Source organism: Rhizophagus irregularis, chromosome 32 (genome assembly GCF_026210795.1).
Source record: "Rhizophagus irregularis chromosome 32, complete sequence".
Lineage (NCBI taxonomy): Eukaryota > Fungi > Glomeromycota > Glomeromycetes > Glomerales > Glomeraceae > Rhizophagus > Rhizophagus irregularis.
In genome coordinates, this window is record NC_089460.1 from 2,380,152 (window position 1) to 2,397,485 (window position 17,334).

A 17,334-nucleotide genomic window follows, 5' to 3' on the forward strand; every position below is an offset into this window, starting at 1 on the left:
CCAGGAACGCTTTGTCAACAGAAATTCAGTACATTGATCGCTTAAAAATTCGTGGCTATCCAATTATAATAAAAGGAATATTAGATAATCATGCATATATATTTTTACATATTGAAATAATATTATTAATTACAAATGGTTATATTATAAAAGATTTTTAATTAGATTTTAATTTAAATTGTTAATTGTTATATTTGAGTTATTTGTAGTTTTATGAAAATTTTATGTTGTTAGTAAAGTAATTTATAATATTTTTAAAATACCGTAAAAATACCTATAATATGCTTTTCTATATATATTTTCAATGAATTAATAATATTATAAAAAGAATTATTCTGATGTGGTCAAAATACTGTGCAAATCTCATTGTAATACTGGATTAACATAGGAATAATTCATTAATAAAAAAGGATCGTTACATTACCCTAAATATATCTTGCATATATCTTAGTAATGATGTAATAATACCTCACAAAAATTTAAAATTTCTGCAAAGTAGCACTAACTAATAGAGTAAAATTTGAGTAGCAGATGTTTAAAGAGGAAACATCTTCATAAGATGAGAGTTTCTATACTATCTAATGCTACTTTTCGCCCATTTACTACTACGCTTTTGTCATTTCTATTCTAAAAAATTATATTAACGCAAGATAGTGTTCCAATCCGTCAATCCCCCATCCGTATCCGTCATCGGATATCTGTCGTTTTTGGATATCCGTCATTTCAGATATCTGTACATACAGATAGGACGGATCACGGATATCCGTGACAGATTGATGGATCCCATCCGATCCCATCCGAATTAAACGGATCATCCAGATAATCCAATTTTTACTACATAATTCTGGTCAAATCTGTAATGCTGGCCAGAATGATAAAAAATTTTTTTTTTCAACTTTGTGTTATACAAATGTTACACAACATAATTCGGGCTAGCACTATGAATTCGGCCCGATTTAAAATTCAACGGATATCCGAGATTATCCTTCATGGATATCCGTCATGTCAGATATCCGTACATACGGATAAGACGGATCACGGATATCTGAAAGTGGCGGATGACGGATGACGGATTATCCACGGATTGTAACACTAATGCAAGAGATGAGTGATTTTGGATATACAGTCAACTCTCTTTATAGTCACACATTTGGGACAGTCCATATTTGGTGATTATAAAGAGATGTGACTATATAAAAAATTTCTTATATTTGTATAACATAATTCTGGCCAAAAATTAACATGATTTTAGCCAGAATTATACTTAAAACTTTATTGTATCGTAACTTCGCCAATATTAATCGTAGAGAGATGATTTTACCGCCATTCGATTCGTCTTGATGAGACGGTTCTAATGGTATAAAATACATAGAAATCCAATCACTAGATTAATTTCCGAAATTAAAAAAATATTAATGGTTTTTGTGTAATAACTCTGTCAATATTGATCCTAGAAAGATGATCTTACTACCATTCGATTCGTCTTGATGAGACGAATCTAATGGTATATGATACATCGAAATCCAATCACTAGATCGATTTCCGAAATTAAAAAAATATTAAATGGTTTTTAAGTAATAACTCCGTCAATATTGATCACAGAGAGATGAGCTTACCACCATTCGATTCGTCTCGATGAGGCGATTCCAACGAGCTATAAATCGTCTTTTTACAATCACTAGGTACCGAGAAATCTAGCAAAATGTTAAATGGCGCAGTAAACGTAAATCAAGAAATATTATAATGCCGATGTTTAACATTTTGTTGAATAACTCGTCAGACAGTGATCGGAAAAGGATAAAACTGTTCTGCTCACTTGACAATATTTACGGAAAAATAAAAAATTTTTTTTCGAAGTTTTTTATTACTTTTTCTTTATATTTTCTTTATTTTAGATAACTACGACACTCTACGACATGGCTAAAGATAACAAGAAACAAAATAACAAGTCTAACAAAGATACTACTTCTAAACGTCCTGCCTCTAGCTCTCCAACAGGCAACATTTCTGGTCAAGGTCCCGCTATATCTGACCCTTCGAACACTCCACCTTTGACCACCTTTACTAACAAACGTACCAGAGTCAGTGCTGAGGACTCTGTCATGGATGTTAATAAACCTCTCACGCCTCCTGGCCCTGTTGAGACAACTTCCGCTGAGATACTTTCTCAACCCGATACCTCTTCTCTTGACGCTTCTCAACACGCCCCTGCTAACAATAATGATAAAGGCAAAAGTCCAGAAATTACTCCCGCAGTTTCCTTCCCAGAACGTGCTGCCTTCCCGGACGCGTCCCAAGCTGCAGTACAATCTCAACCTACACTTTATTATGCCTTGGCCGCTCCTAATGACGTCGAAGGCTTTTGGACTCACTTCGCTTCGAACTGCGACGCGTGCGATGCGGTTGATCGACAACTTTTCTTGTTCTCCTCTTATGGTAGTCGTGCCACGTGTAGTGGATCCAACGATTTGAAGAGGATCATCGTACACTTCTGGAAAAAGGAAGATCTTGACAAAGCCACAGCTTCCCCTATGAATTCTTTGTTCGGCTTACACTTCCATGCATATGACCCCAAGGCTATTAAGGCAGACGAACACGCACGTACCCTGGTGGTTACTGATATTCCCCTTTTCATTACTGACGTGCTTTTGCGTGGCACCTTCTCCCGTTATGGCAATATTACTCGCTGCCATACCCGTTTATCTAAACTTTATCGTACTGCATACATTACCTTTGAATCTACTGGTGCATTACAGAATCTCGATTCTATTTGGGGCGTCCTTTGTGGTGGACATTGCTTACGCATCTGCCCCGCTACTTTTTCACCTGACCAACGCGCTGAAAGATGCGCTTATGTTGCTTTACTTGCCGGTCTTCCGCGTGGTACTATTGCGGTCGATCTTGCCGAAATCGCTGAGGAAATTTCCGCTAAATCTATTAATGTTCCCTTCTCTATGAATTCTTATAATCCCAAGCCTTATGCCTATTGCCATTTTGCCTCTGAAACAGCTATGGAAAATGCAAAATCTATTTCATGCACCCTCAAGAATGTTGGCCTTACCTGGCATGCTCTGGATGAAGTCACTTCTCTTTGTCATCGATGTGGTCACCCTCATTGTAACCCTGATCGATGTGGTTCTTCATCTAGATCTAATCGCCCTTCTCGCCCTTGGCAATCTAATGATAAATTACGTGCTTTATATAATAAACACTTACCTCCTTCCCATCCTGCTAAATGACATAATCGTTTTGCCCGCCCTGATAATAACAATGATGGACATCGCCATACTAGTGTTTCTCACCATCGTTCTAATTCCAGACCTAATAATCGACAACAATCTCATTCTCGCTCCCAACGCCGACCATGGAATCACGATAATCTTAATAATAAGAATAACAATAATCAGCATCGTCGTATTCCTGATGCAAATGAACTTGATCACTATGCTGATGGCATGGATGTTACATACCCGCTCCTCCTACTGTGCTTACTGATTGGAAATCTATTGGTGCTGCTCTTGAAAAAGTAGTGGAAGAATTAGCCCTCCTTACCACACAATTTGCTACCATGAACACCCGCATCACCCATTTGGAATCTGCTATGGCTGCTCGTGCTCCTGTTCCAGGACCTTTTGTCGCTAAACCACCTTCCTACATCCCTTCCTCTATGCAAGGATGGGATGATTCAGTGAACCATACTAATAACAATATTCTTGTTGATATTAATTCTCCTCCTTTACAATCAATAAGTGGATTTACCCCAATTCCTCAATTTGCTCCTATTCCACCTTCCAATGTCGCTCCTTCCTCTTCTATTGATATGGAACAGCGTCTCTCCTCTCTTTCTGATACTGTTGCCTCTTTGGCTGGTTCGATTAAAGAAGGAATCCAACAAAACAACCTCATCTTAGCTCGCCAACATGGCCAAGCTAATCAATAATTGTTCTCTTTCTTTCCTTTTCTTTATTACCGTTTTATCAGTTTGTAATAATGATGGACAACAAAAAACATAATTTTTCTCCCCACCCTTCTCCCCTTATTAAATTTGGTCAAATTAATGTTAATGGATTATGTTCCCCTGTTCAACAACAACATTTGCTTAATTTTTTTCTTCATTCTTCTTTTGGTGCTCTATCTGTTAATGATACTCACCTTTCCCCTTCAAATACTAAATTTATTTTTAAAAATGAACACTCCCAACATCATTTTTGGTCCTATTGGGCCTGTTCATCCTCCTCTCGTCCTCATGATGGTGTTGGCATTTTATTACGTAACCCCCTTCATAAACATGTTCAAACAATCGATCCTTGGAAAGGTCGACTTCTTAAATTAGATTTATTTTTTCATCAAATTAAAATCTCTATTATTTCTATATATTATCCCCTTCTGGTTCTATTCATCAATCTATTTGCAATGATCTTATTGCCAAACTTCTTTCTTGGCTTGATCATGCACGTACTAATAATTATTTTGTAATAATACTTGGTAACTTCAATATTGATGAAATTGCTCATTCTAATTATCCCCCCAATCATTTTAAACTCCTTCGTTTACTTTCTTCTCAATTTTTTACCGATCATCAAGCCCATTCTTCTATTGATGGTCCTGATCCTACCTTTTTTCATGATAATGGATCTTCTAGACTGGATTATATCTGGTCTTCACCTGGTTTTCCCGCTCCTGGTTTCTTTTCGCAAGTGGTTACTTGCCCCAATCTCCTTGATCGTCCTTTTACAGATCACAAAGTTCTTACAACTGTTTTTGACTTCAGTTCTTGTCTGGCTATTTTAGCTAAATCTCGTCTTAAACAAAAAAAAGAAATGCGTACTATTTTCTCTTATACTTCCACTTCAGTTGAACAATGGAATAATTTTACCACTGAAGTAGATGATTCTCTTAGAGTATATCTAGACAAGCAATATCACACCAATTTTGATTTCTCCTCTCTTTCTCTTGATCGTATGTGGCATGCATTGAAAGCTGCTATACTCAGTGCTGCAATTGAAACTTTACCCTTTCAAAAAGTCTCCAATACACACCGACATTCGTACTCTCCTGAATTAACCAAACTTATTGCCATTAACAAGTTTTTAGATTGATTTTTATATCGTCTTACGGCTCGTTGTCCTAATCGGCCTACTCAACTGTCGCAAATGACTGCTGCATTGCCTATTCATCTAAAGAACCTTGCATCCTTGCTTCCTGATTATTCAGTTTCTACTTATTCTACAACTCCCATATCTGGATTTAAATCATTTTTACGATCGCAAAAGAATTTAGTTTCTGCCTTTCTATCTACTAAATTTGCCCAACATCTTACGGACTCTGTGGAGTACTACACTGCATTACATGACGAACACTTTTCGAACTCACTTGGCACTTTTATAGATTCTGCCTTATCAGTAGAAAAACGTTCGATTATTCTCGACCGCGTCCTAGTTGTCCTGGATTCTACTCCTACTTTATTAACGGATCCTTCGGATATTAAGCAAGCTGCTATTATTCATTTCCAATCAATTGTTTCTCCTCCGTTGGTCCACTACTCTTCTATCGCTTCATTTCCTGTTTGTTGGCAACAAGCTTACATTCCTCTTTCTGATGTGTCTGCCTCATTATATGACCCTGTTTTGGCACCTATTTCTTTACAAGAATGGTCTGATGTGATTTCTTCCATGCCAAATAACAAAGCTTCTGGCCCTTCAAAAATTTCTTATGAAATGATAAAGCATTTATCCGGTGAAGCCTTGGACTTCTCTCTTTTACTTGCGAATACTTGCCTTTCTCGCGGTGATATCCCTGCTGACTGGCGTGAAGCTGTAGTTTATCCTATTCCTAAACCTCACGATTTTGATGCTCAACTTAAGAACACTCGACCCATTACTCTTCTGGAAATAGTTCGTAAATGTGTAGTTAAGGTCGTCACGAATCGTCTCTCCAACATCCTTGCTGATAATAAAATTCTCCAAGGTGGTAATTTTGCTGGTTTACCTGGTGGTTCTACGGATGTCCCTATTAAGATGCTTGATGCGATCATTCATCAACAAAAACATGACTCTACTGATGATCAGGAATTATGGATCGTTTCTCAAGATATCTCTAAAGCTTTTGATTCTATGGACTTAAATATGCTTAAATTAGCTTTAGATAGATTACATATCCCTGCACTTTTAGTGCGATTTATTTTGAATCTTTTTACACGACGAAATAATAAGATAATTACTTGTCACGGTGATACAGCTGCTTATCGAGTACGTGTTGGTATCGATCAAGGAGAAATCATTTTCCCCCTTCTATGGGTCATTTATTTGGATCCCTTACTTACTGTTTTAAATCGAGAAGCACGAGATCCTTTTAAATTAAAATCTTCAGCTCTTTTAAATTATTCTCCACTTGAATTTGAACAACATTCCTTACCAATTTCACATTTAACGTTTATGGATGATTCTACACTTATTGCTTCTTCAAAATCTGGAATAGAAGATCGTCTTTCTATTACTGCTGAATTTTATACTTTAAATAATGTTCAAGCCAATTCGGCAAAATATGTCCTTCTTTCATCCTCTTTCCCTTCTTCAAAGATTACCTTCGAACTTTCACCTTCATGTTTAATTTCCAATACCTTTCTTTCTCTCTCTTCTTTATCTCTTAATACCTCTTTTCGCTTTTTAGGTGTTTGGTTTTCCTTATCCGCCTCCTCTGCTTTTGTTCTTAAACAAGCACGCTCTATGGTTAAAGATATGGCTGCTCTTCTGGGTCCAAAGAAATTATTAGCACAACATGTGGCCTATCTCTATAATGTTGTCCTTCTTCCGCGATTGGAATTTCGTCTTCAAACTACCCTTTTCTCTGAAAGTACTATTCAATCAATAGTCAAGCCTATGTTTCCAGTACTTAGAAGAAAAGCTGGACTTGCTGCGACTACTCCGTTGGCCTTGTTATTTCTCAAACTTCCCTTTTCGATTCAGAATGCCTTTTATCGGTTCCTCTCCTCCCATGTTGCATCATGGCAAAAAATATTTACACATCCTGATTTTAAAGATTTTGCCCTCTATGCTATCTCCTATCTTCAAGGATATTTGGGTGCTGAAAATTGCCCGACTACTATCAACTTGGAACCATGGTCACAAGTCATTTCTCTTCGGACGCATACTTTGTTTAATTCATTATTGTTTTCTTCACGTTTGAATATCACGTGGTCCCTTCCTTTCTGACTTCCGAGGCTGGATTTACAACCAGCTTTGCCACTCCGGTCCATTCTACCGCATTCTATTTTTCAGACTGCTTGGAAACTCTGGAAAAACTTGAATCTCTTTGTTCTTGCCCAGTTGGTTTCCCCTTGTGGACGTTATCTTATGAATTGGCCTGACCTTCGATATCTTGGTCTTGTTGGTCGTAAAGAACGGATTCCTACTTGGTTTAATTTTATTAAAAATAATTTTCTTTCTTCTTCCTCTTCTTCTTTATTGTTACCTTTGTATTTTATTAATTCTTCTTTTACTCTAGCTTCACCTTGTTTATTAGATCATACTGTTAAAGATTATTATTTTTATCCTCAATGGGCTATTAATTTTGATTCTGCAACCCAAACTTTATCCGTAGGCCGTGTCTGTATTACCTACAAGAAACAAAACTCTGCTATCATGTCTCATTGGCTCCCTGTATCTTCTTTTGCTGATGAACGATCTTATAATCCTTGTCCTGATTGTTCCTTTAATATCCCCGCTCTATCCAAGAAATCTGCAATCAAACAACGCTGTAATAGTGAGAAATGCTTTTTTAATGTAATCTTATCAGATACCATAGGCTATCCTACCAGAAATGCCAAAGTATTTGCGGCTTATCTTCCCATAACTTTATCTACTTCATGGAGTTATGCTACTTCTCTGGCTCTTGTTCATTTGACAAACCCGTCTTTACCTACTTCTTCCGCTTTCTCTTCTCCCTTTATGGATCAGACTGATGATAAAGTTTTGCCACTTTCTGTGCAATCTTTGTATACCGATGGTTCTTTTCATATTGCTACGGACTTTTCACCTTCTTCCATGGCTTCTGCCTGGCTTGCTCTTGATGATGATGGATTTATCCTTGAATCTTCATCTTTACAAATTTCTTCATGTTTCCCTTCAGCCTTACGTTCTGAGATCTATGCTGTTATATTAGGGCTAAACGCTTTTTCCCATGGTTCTTCAATCTCTATTTATACTGACTGTAGTCAGTTAATTTCATTATGGAAACGCTTTGTTGATGTTCCCTTCTCACTGAAGTTGCTTCGTGAACACAATCACCTTATTTAGCTTTCTATTCGACAACTGATCAAAGATCGTAAGCTTATGGTCAATTTGATTAAAGTCCCTGCTCATGGTGATGATATCTACAATGTACAAGTGGACTCTTTGGCAAAAGCTTCTCATTTGTCTTCGCAACCTACCGTCTCGCCTTTGGCATTTTGTCATGTCCCATGCTTATTAACTTTTAATTCTTTGCCTATTGACATGAATATTCGGCACTTCCTCCAGTCTATAGCAGATGCTCGCGCACTTTTATCTTTTTGTTCAATGGAACGATTCACTGCTCTTGGCTCTCCATCACTCTTTGATTGGGCTGGTATATACTTTTGCCTTTCGCAAATTAAAGGTTTTGCTTCGCATAAGAATGGTCGTCCTGAATTTTAGATCTTCCGTATCAAACTTCTTTTGGATATGCTGCCTACTTTAACTACTCTTCAACAACGCAAACCTTACTTATACTCTCCGGATTGGCTTTGTCCACAATGCAATTCCGCTCCTGAAGATTTGAACCATCTTTGGACTTGTCCTTATATTCTTCCAGAACTTAATCCATGTTCAACACATCGTTCTGAAGTTGTTAAATTCAGAGATTCGTGTCTATCCTCATTTTTGTCCTTGAAACCTTTGGACTCTAATTTCCAAACTGCATTCTCTGCTCTTGATTGTTGGAACTATGAAACTCCTTCTTCATTCTGTCTTTGGCTTACTAGAGGATTGTTACCTGCGCATTTGACGAATTTTCTGAAACAATATTTCCCTCTTTCGGTTATTTATAAGACTATTTCTCCTCTTCTTAACGACTTCCAGATCGAACTATATGGTGAAATTTGGTTATGTCGGAATGTTCTTTTCCATGCTTGGGAAGAGTCACAGGGTATCTCGGCTGCTTCCAAATTACGTGACCCATCTTCAAATCCTCCTTCTACTGCTATTTCTTCACATATTCACAACTCTTCTTTGGCGTCAGTTTCTCAGGATTCCTGGATTTCTTGGATATCCTCTTCTATAATTCGGGGTGGATCATGGATCTCGCACTTGGATTTTCTGCGCCGCTTAACAGTTCAACCTCTTAGGATTTCTTTCTGGTAACGGACTGGATTTTTGGACATTGGATAGTTGACTCACACTGGCCTTCGGGTAAAGTTGGGGTATGCGATTCTGTAATAGTTTAGTTTTTCTTTACTTTAATTTTATTTTAGTTTAGATTTCTTTACTTGTATGAGTCGTGAAGCTACTCTTTTTATTTTTTATTAGTTTATTTTCTTATTTTTGTAATATTGTTCGTCCATCTTCGATGTTAAAATATAAATAAAAGATAAAGTCAAAAGACTGTTTGCACAGGAAAAGGATAAAACTACCACCATTCGATTCGTTTCAGTGAGACGATTCTAACAAGCTATGATACATCTTTGTACGATTATTAGATGCCAAGTTATTTAATATATTCTTTATATAACTGTGATTATAAACGGTTTTTTTTAATATAAGATTTTTGAGGATAGGTGTGATAGTGACTATAGATAGTTTGTGACTATATAGGATAGATTTTAATAATAAAGTGTTTTGAACATTCAACTGGTATGACTATATAGTAGAATGTGACTATAACGGGAGTGACTATAGAGGGAGTTGACTGTATATGTGAACAAAATATTGTGATCATTTTGGCTGATTAGTTTTTATTTACAACCACTTAATTGATCAGGACCTGGAAAATACTTATATAGGTAAGGTCCCAAAAATATTTTTTATTAGTAGCTCTAAGCATAGGTTTTTACTATGATCACTAAGCATTATTGATATCTAACCTTAAAAATTATATAAAAATAAGCAAATCAATCTTCTAACCTAATTAAATTTTTATTATAACACATATAATTTATAAAATATATTTATTAATTTAATATATTTTATTAAATCCAATTTTAAATATGATCAATACATTGTGAAGCTAAACTAAACATAATATACAAGTAGATTAACAATATTCAATTAATAAAGTTAATAAACAGTAAAAGAAAAATTCGAAATTAATACTATTACAAACAATGTAAATTTCTCCATAAGTATTATACTTACACCCATAAAAATTAATATGTAAGTAGTTTCGACCTTTGCTGAACAATTTTCAATTAATTTAGAAAGTCGATTTCATTTGGCCAAAGTGGTGTAATTACGCTCTGACGTTGTAAACGGAGAAATGAAAAATTCGGAAGTTAGTACCATTATGAAAAATGCACATTTCTCCATAAGTATTATACCCACACTCATGAAAATTAATATATAAGTAGTTTCGACCTTGCTGAACAACTTTCAATTAATTTAGAAAGTCGATTTCATTTGACTGAAGTGGTGTAATTACACTCTGAAGTTATAAACGAAAAAGTGAAAAATTTAAAAGTTATTACCGTTATAAAAATATGCTTTTCTATATAAATATCATACTTAGCCTTATGAGAATTAAAATACAAGTAGATTTAACTTGCTGAACAACCTTACTTAAGCATAAAAGACAATTTGATATAAAAAGTGGTGAGTAGTGAAATTATATATTAAAGTAAAACATATTTACAGTAATTTTATTTAACAAAATAAATAGTATCTTTTTAATTTTTATTAAACTCAGTGTATTATTTTTAGAGTAAATTTATTCATCGCACGTGCGATGCATCATCACTTTCCTTTTTTGTAAATTATTTATGTTGATCAACCTGCTTATACATCGCCACCCCCCTTAAAATGGCAATGATAAATATAAAAATTTGCATCGCACGTGCGATAAATAAATTATTTCTTATTTTTAATATAAAATTACTATATTATACATGTTGAAAGATAATTAATAAAACATTGAAAAAAAAAACTGAAATTTCATCAAAAAAAATTTTTGTTTATGTATTTATATAAAATTGTGAAATGCAGTACAAAATCAACACTCACCGTTAGTGAAAACAAAATAAAAATTAATTATAAATTCAATATATAATATTTTAAAAAGTTCTATAAATATGAAAAATAAGCAACTAAAAACTCTTAGTATTTTAAAATAATACCAAAAATATGCAATTTAATTATCTTACATAGTATAAAATTTTCTCAAAATTAAGCATTATAAAATTCTTACATCATAAAATTTTTTTATGTTGGCTAAGCACCTTGGTACCTTACATATATAAGTATTTTCTGGGGTCCTCACCTAATAGCATTTGGGAAGATATTAATAAAGGAAAAGCTGTTAGTTCTGGCAAATTTGCCGCCTCCTGCAAGTACTGTAAGAATACATGGTCACGCAGTGAAGTTTCAAAGCTCGAAGAGCATCTTTCAAACCATTGTCCAGAGTCGCCAGCAGCAGTTGTTAGAAGGTATATGACTAAAGTAATGGAATGGCAATATAAGTCCGATCTAAGTCATCCAAAAAAAGAAAATACTCTGAAGGTCAAAGTAACATGGATGATTACCATGATTCAACAGAGCTTAACGAACAAAGATGTACACGAATTAATCGTGCATTAGTTAAATTTTTTATTGCATGTTTAGAGTAGTAGAACATCCCTTTTCCATCAATTTTATAAAAGAGCTTAATGCTGGGTACAATACACCAATAAGGGAAGTACAGTCATCCTCCCATATAATCACACCCTTCGGGACCAAAAAAAAATGGTGTGACTATAATAATTATATATGATGTGATTAAAGGGAAGGTTTTTTTAATAAGTTTATTAGTAACTTGGGATTAATGTAAATATGCTTATAAGGGAGTTGTGATTATACAGGGGGTGACTATATGGGAGGACGACTGTATTAGTAAATCAACTACTTGAACGTGAATTAGCTCAAGTGAACTTCAAAGTTAATTCTGAGCTTGAAAAGGAAATGAATTTAACGTTAGGTTTGTTAAATTAAATAGGCTATCATATGTCATTTTTATTTAATCTTACTTACTATATAATATTAATTTATAATTTAGCCTTTGATGGTTGGACGTCTAGTACACATCGTTCAATTTGGAACTTCATTGTAATAACTCTGTCGCGTAAAGAATATCTTTATCAACTTTCTGATTTGTCTGAAAATTCGCACACTACAGAATATCTAGTTACGGTAATTGAAAAGGTTATAGAAGGTATTGGAGAAGATTGAATATGTGCTGTAGTTTCTGATAATGCGGCCAATGTTCGTAATGCACGAAAAATTATACATGAGAATCATCCAAAGATTGAGAATGTGCGATGCATTGCACATTCTATCAATTTAATTGCATGTGACATCCACTGGTCAAAATCAAAAAAATCGGACATATGGAAAATTGGCCAAAAATCAGACCAAAATTGACTAACATTATAAATCGGCACATCTGATTGATGCCAATCAGACAATTTGATAAAAATTCAGCAAAAAATCATTATATTTGATTGACGGCTGATTGATGCTAGTTGAAATCAAAAAAAAAATGGACAAATGGCAAATCAACCTAAAATTTGCCCAATATTCAAATATGCACTTCCGATTTATGAAAGATTGATAATTCAATAAAAATTCAATAAAAATCCAACAAAAATTCAGCAAAAAATCATTATATTTGATTGACGGCTGATTGATGCTGGTTGAAATAAAAAAAAAAAATGGACAAAATAGCAAATCAACTTAAAATTTGCCCAATATTCAAATATGTACTTCAGATTTATGGAAAATTGACAATTCAATAAAAATTCAATAAAAATTTAGCAAAAAATTATCATATTTGATTAACAGCTTAAAATTTGCCTAATATTGTCTGATTTATGACACTTTTATATCAAATTGCACTGGTCAAAATCAAAACTTTTGGGCATGGACAAATTGGCTCAATTTCAGAAGTTATTCGAATAAACGATTTTTCAAAATCATCTTATGATGTACTAAACCGCAGCCACAGTAAATTTAATCTGGCAATTAGTTGATCTATTACCGAATTTAGACTTTATTTAAACTAAAGTTTTGAAACTTTATCTTCATCTAACTTCATTCCTAAACAAAACGGTTTTAAACGTTTTGGGATTTTTTTTTAATTTTTTATTGGAAATAATGTTTCAATTTTTAACATTTTTATTTTTTACGAAACGTTTTTTAACTTTTCATTTAATATTTTCAATCAGAACATTAGTTAACGTTCTGATTTTATTAATTTTTTTTTGCAAAACTATTACTTTAAAAAACGTTTTCTAACATTTTTTTTTATACTTTTAAATAGGAAATTGACTCCTACTTGGATACTGAATTCCAAAGGTAAGTTTTGAAGAATTTCTTCGAAACTTTATAAAAAAAACGTTTTCTAACATTTTTTTTATACTTTTATATAGGAAATCGGCTCCTATTTGGATACCGAATTCCAAAGGTAAGTTTCAAAGAATTTTTTCAAAACTTTATAAAAAAAAACATTTTCTAACGTTTTTTTTATACTTTTATATAGGAAATCAGCTTCTACTTGGATACTGATTTCCAAAGGTAAGTTTCGAAAATCCCGCAAGTAAAGTTTCGATTTTCAAAACTTTTTGACACAAATTAATAAAAAAAACGTTTAATTCAACATTTTTTTTATTATTTTTTATTATTTTTTTTTGCAGGAAATCGGCTCCAAATTGGATACCGGAATTCCGCAAGTAAAGTTTCAAAGTTTTGAAACTTTACGAAATTTAATAAAAAAACATTTAAATTAACGTTTTTTTTATTAGATTTTATTATTTTTTTTGCAGGGAAATCAGCTCCAAATTGTACCGGAATTCTGCAGGTAAAGTTTCGTTAAAACTTTTTGACGCAAATTAATAAAAAAAAATGTTTAATTTAACATTTTTTTTATTATTTTTTATTATTCTTTTTTTTTTGTAAGGAATCAGCTCCGATTTGGATACCAATCCCACAGGTAAAGTTTCGAAGTTTCTTTTCGAAACTTAATGAAAAATATTTATTAACGTTTTTTTTTATTTTTTTGTAGGAAATCGGCTCTGAAGCTTGGATACCGAATTTCAGGTAAGTTTCAAAATAAAATTTTTGAAACTTTATTTAAAAAAACTGTTAACTTTTTTTTCTTTTTGTAGGGAAATCGGCAAAATCTCTTCGGTCAGGTTTCAGAAGGTAAAACTGAAAGATTTTATTAATTTATCTAACGAATGTTACTAACGTTCGTTCTTATTTTTTGTAGGGCAGGGAAGCCGATGGACAAATTTCGGTCTTCCATTCTGAAGGTATAAACCTTTAAAATTTTTTATTTTATTTACTCTATTTTAACGAACACTAACTAACGTTCGTTCTTACGTTTTGTAGGTCCATGGCTTCTTGCGCGGTATTTCAAAGGTAGAAAATTTTCTTTTTTCTTTTTTATTTACACAAAATGTTGACTAACTTTTGTTTATTTGAATTTTTCTTTTTTGTAAGTACAGGAATCTAAAACCAGATTTAGGTTTTCGGCTCTCTGGTTTCTGTCTATCTGAATGGAATTTCGAAGGTACTTCTTCGAAATTTTGCATTTTTTTTTGTATTTTTATTTGAATGAAATGTTGACTAACGTTTCGATTTTCTTTCTTTTTTAGAGTTTTGGCTTCCTGGGCGGTATTTCGAAGGTGAAACTTCGAAAAAAAATTTTTTTTTTTATTTTATTTTAACGAACGTTAACTAACATTCGTTCTTAATTTTGTAGGTCTAGAACACCAAAGTGCAGGGCTCTGATTTGGCCAAATCTTTGTATTTTTGAAACTTAATAAAAAAACGTTAATTTAACGTTTTTTATATTTTTTTATAGGAAATTAGCTCCAAATTGGCCAATCCTATAGGTAAAGTTTCAAAGTTTCTTCTAACTTCGAAACTTTCATAAAAAACGTTTAATTTTAACGTTTTTTATATTTTTTATAGGAAATCAGCTCTGAATTGGCCAATCCTATAGGTAAAGTTTCATATTTTCGAAACTTAATAAAAAAAACGTTTATTTTAACGTTTTTAATTTGTTATTATTTTTTTTGCAGAGAAATCAGCTCCAATTTGGATACCGGAATCCCGCAGGTAAAGTTTTGATTTTTAAAACTTTTTGACGAAACTTAATAAAAATGTTTAATTTAACATTTTTTATTATATTTTATTAATTTTTTTGTATTTTAATGTTTTTTCTTTTTTTTTGTAGGAAAATCATCTCCAATTTGTAGAAACAAATGGGAATTAAGGAATTTAACGTATACCGGATTTGTTAGAAAGTTGGGATAATTTTTGGTGAAATTGTTTTATATGTATATGTAATATTTTAAATTTCAGAATAAAATTTACTGTAATTTGCGATACAATTTATAATACAAATCAGAATAAATTTTTTACTACAAATCGGAATAAATTTTACTACAAATCAGAATAAATTTTACTACAAATTGGAATAAATCTTACTACAATTCAGAATAAATTTTACTACAAATTGGAATAAATTTTACTACAAATCAGAATAAATTTTACTACAATTCAGAAAATTTTGTTACAAATTTACCATAATTCAGAATAAATTCACTGCAATTCGGTAAATTTATGAATAATATTTTTTAAACAATTCGGATTAAAAATACTAAGCAATTCAGATACAATTCAGACATTCTGATCGGCATCAATCGGCCTGCCAATCAGAACTTTGCCTAAATTAATAAATTGGCCATCTTTATCACCAAATTCAGCCTAAAATCAGACATCCAATTTCTAGCCGATTTGGACTATTTCGACCAGTGATCTTATCTATGTATATAAAATATTAAGTTTTTTCTTTTACTTACCATTTAAAAATAATTGCTATATTTGCTTATAAACTTTTTTGTCATATTTAATAAAAGTGAAAAATAATGGAAAAGTGATAAGCAGTAATGGGAAAAAAGAAGTGGTTATTACCGTTATTTTTGAATATTGATTAAAAAAATTTTTTTTATTTTTTATTAAATCTGAGTTACGTAAATATGTAACATATATTTAATTTGGATTTGTGTAATGTTAATCTTACTAAAATATTAAATTTTTATAAAAATCTTAATTTAGACTAATTCCAAAAATCGGCACATATGTACTAAATTCTGATTCATTATAGTACTTGCTAACTGCTCGAATACAATCTTCACTGGCAGTCATATTTGTATAACTATACCAAGAAATAATTGTATTATTAGTAATTAACTCCTCATTTAAATCATCATCTAAATCAAAAAAATCATTTAAAGCTGTAAGAAAACAGCTTAATGCTAGTAAAGCTTCAGAAGCGAGACTATTTTTTTCCTTATAAATATCAAAAAATTCATCAAAATTTTCCAATGCAAATTTTCCTAATATAATCCATTTAACGATGTGGCTTTTTAAGATTTTTTCTGTTTAGTTTGACACATTAAATGTTTTAAAGTTAATTTGATTTGAACCTATAAAATAAATGGTTTTTAAAATAAAGATGGATATTATTAAAAAAGGATTTTAAAAATATACTAACTGTATTAATAATTTGTCCTATTGCTTCACGCTTGTTACTTAATCTATATGGGATTTTGACATAATCTTTATGCAAAAACTCATAGGGTTCTGTTGTAAAACTATTAATAGCACCAAATCCTTCAATTGAATTAATGATGTGATACATCCAATTGTGTAATTTGGGCAATTTAAGTTCAGATCGGGAATAGCTTTGGAATAGTTTCACAAATAATGTTGCCCAATCTGTTATTAATTTCTATAACATCAGAAAATTTGTTTAGGCGCGCGTAATTTAGTGTAATATTTTGAAGGTGGTGTAAAATTTTGAAATATTACACTAAAAACGTAATATTACAAAAGTTTACGCTCTTAAATTTAAATAATTATAGTAATTTAAGAATATCTCGCTATCTACTGATCCAATCAAGACGATCTATAGCTCATTGGAATCAGCTCATCAAGACGAATCGAATGGTAGTAAAATCGTATCTTTACGTTTGATAGATGATTTTCTATTAATTTAAAACTTTACTGCATACTATAGAGCGTTCTATTAACTGTAGAAATGCCGATTTTACTACCATTCGATCCG

At 32.4% G+C, this 17,334-nt stretch overlaps 2 protein-coding genes across 2 annotated transcripts; one reads left to right on the forward strand and one right to left on the reverse strand.

Annotated features, from left to right (window-relative positions):
- Positions 1-13,069: 13,069 nt before the first annotated feature.
- OCT59_023300 (uncharacterized protein) lies at positions 13,070-15,022 on the forward strand (the record flags this gene model as incomplete). The annotated part of the gene is made up of 12 exons (XM_066131965.1): positions 13,070-13,183; positions 13,519-13,553; positions 13,628-13,662; positions 14,021-14,055; positions 14,155-14,187; positions 14,260-14,294; positions 14,363-14,399; positions 14,467-14,509; positions 14,589-14,607; positions 14,705-14,769; positions 14,855-14,873; positions 14,962-15,022. The coding sequence occupies 12 exons, from the start codon at positions 13,070-13,072 to the stop codon at positions 15,020-15,022; spliced, it is 531 nt and encodes a 176-aa protein (XP_066006676.1).
- Positions 15,023-16,313: 1,291 nt separating this feature from the next.
- OCT59_023301 (uncharacterized protein) lies at positions 16,314-16,908 on the reverse strand (the record flags this gene model as incomplete). The annotated part of the gene is made up of 2 exons (XM_066131966.1): positions 16,314-16,645; positions 16,758-16,908. The coding sequence occupies 2 exons, from the start codon at positions 16,906-16,908 to the stop codon at positions 16,314-16,316; spliced, it is 483 nt and encodes a 160-aa protein (XP_066006677.1).
- Between the last annotated feature and the right edge of the window lie 426 nt (positions 16,909-17,334).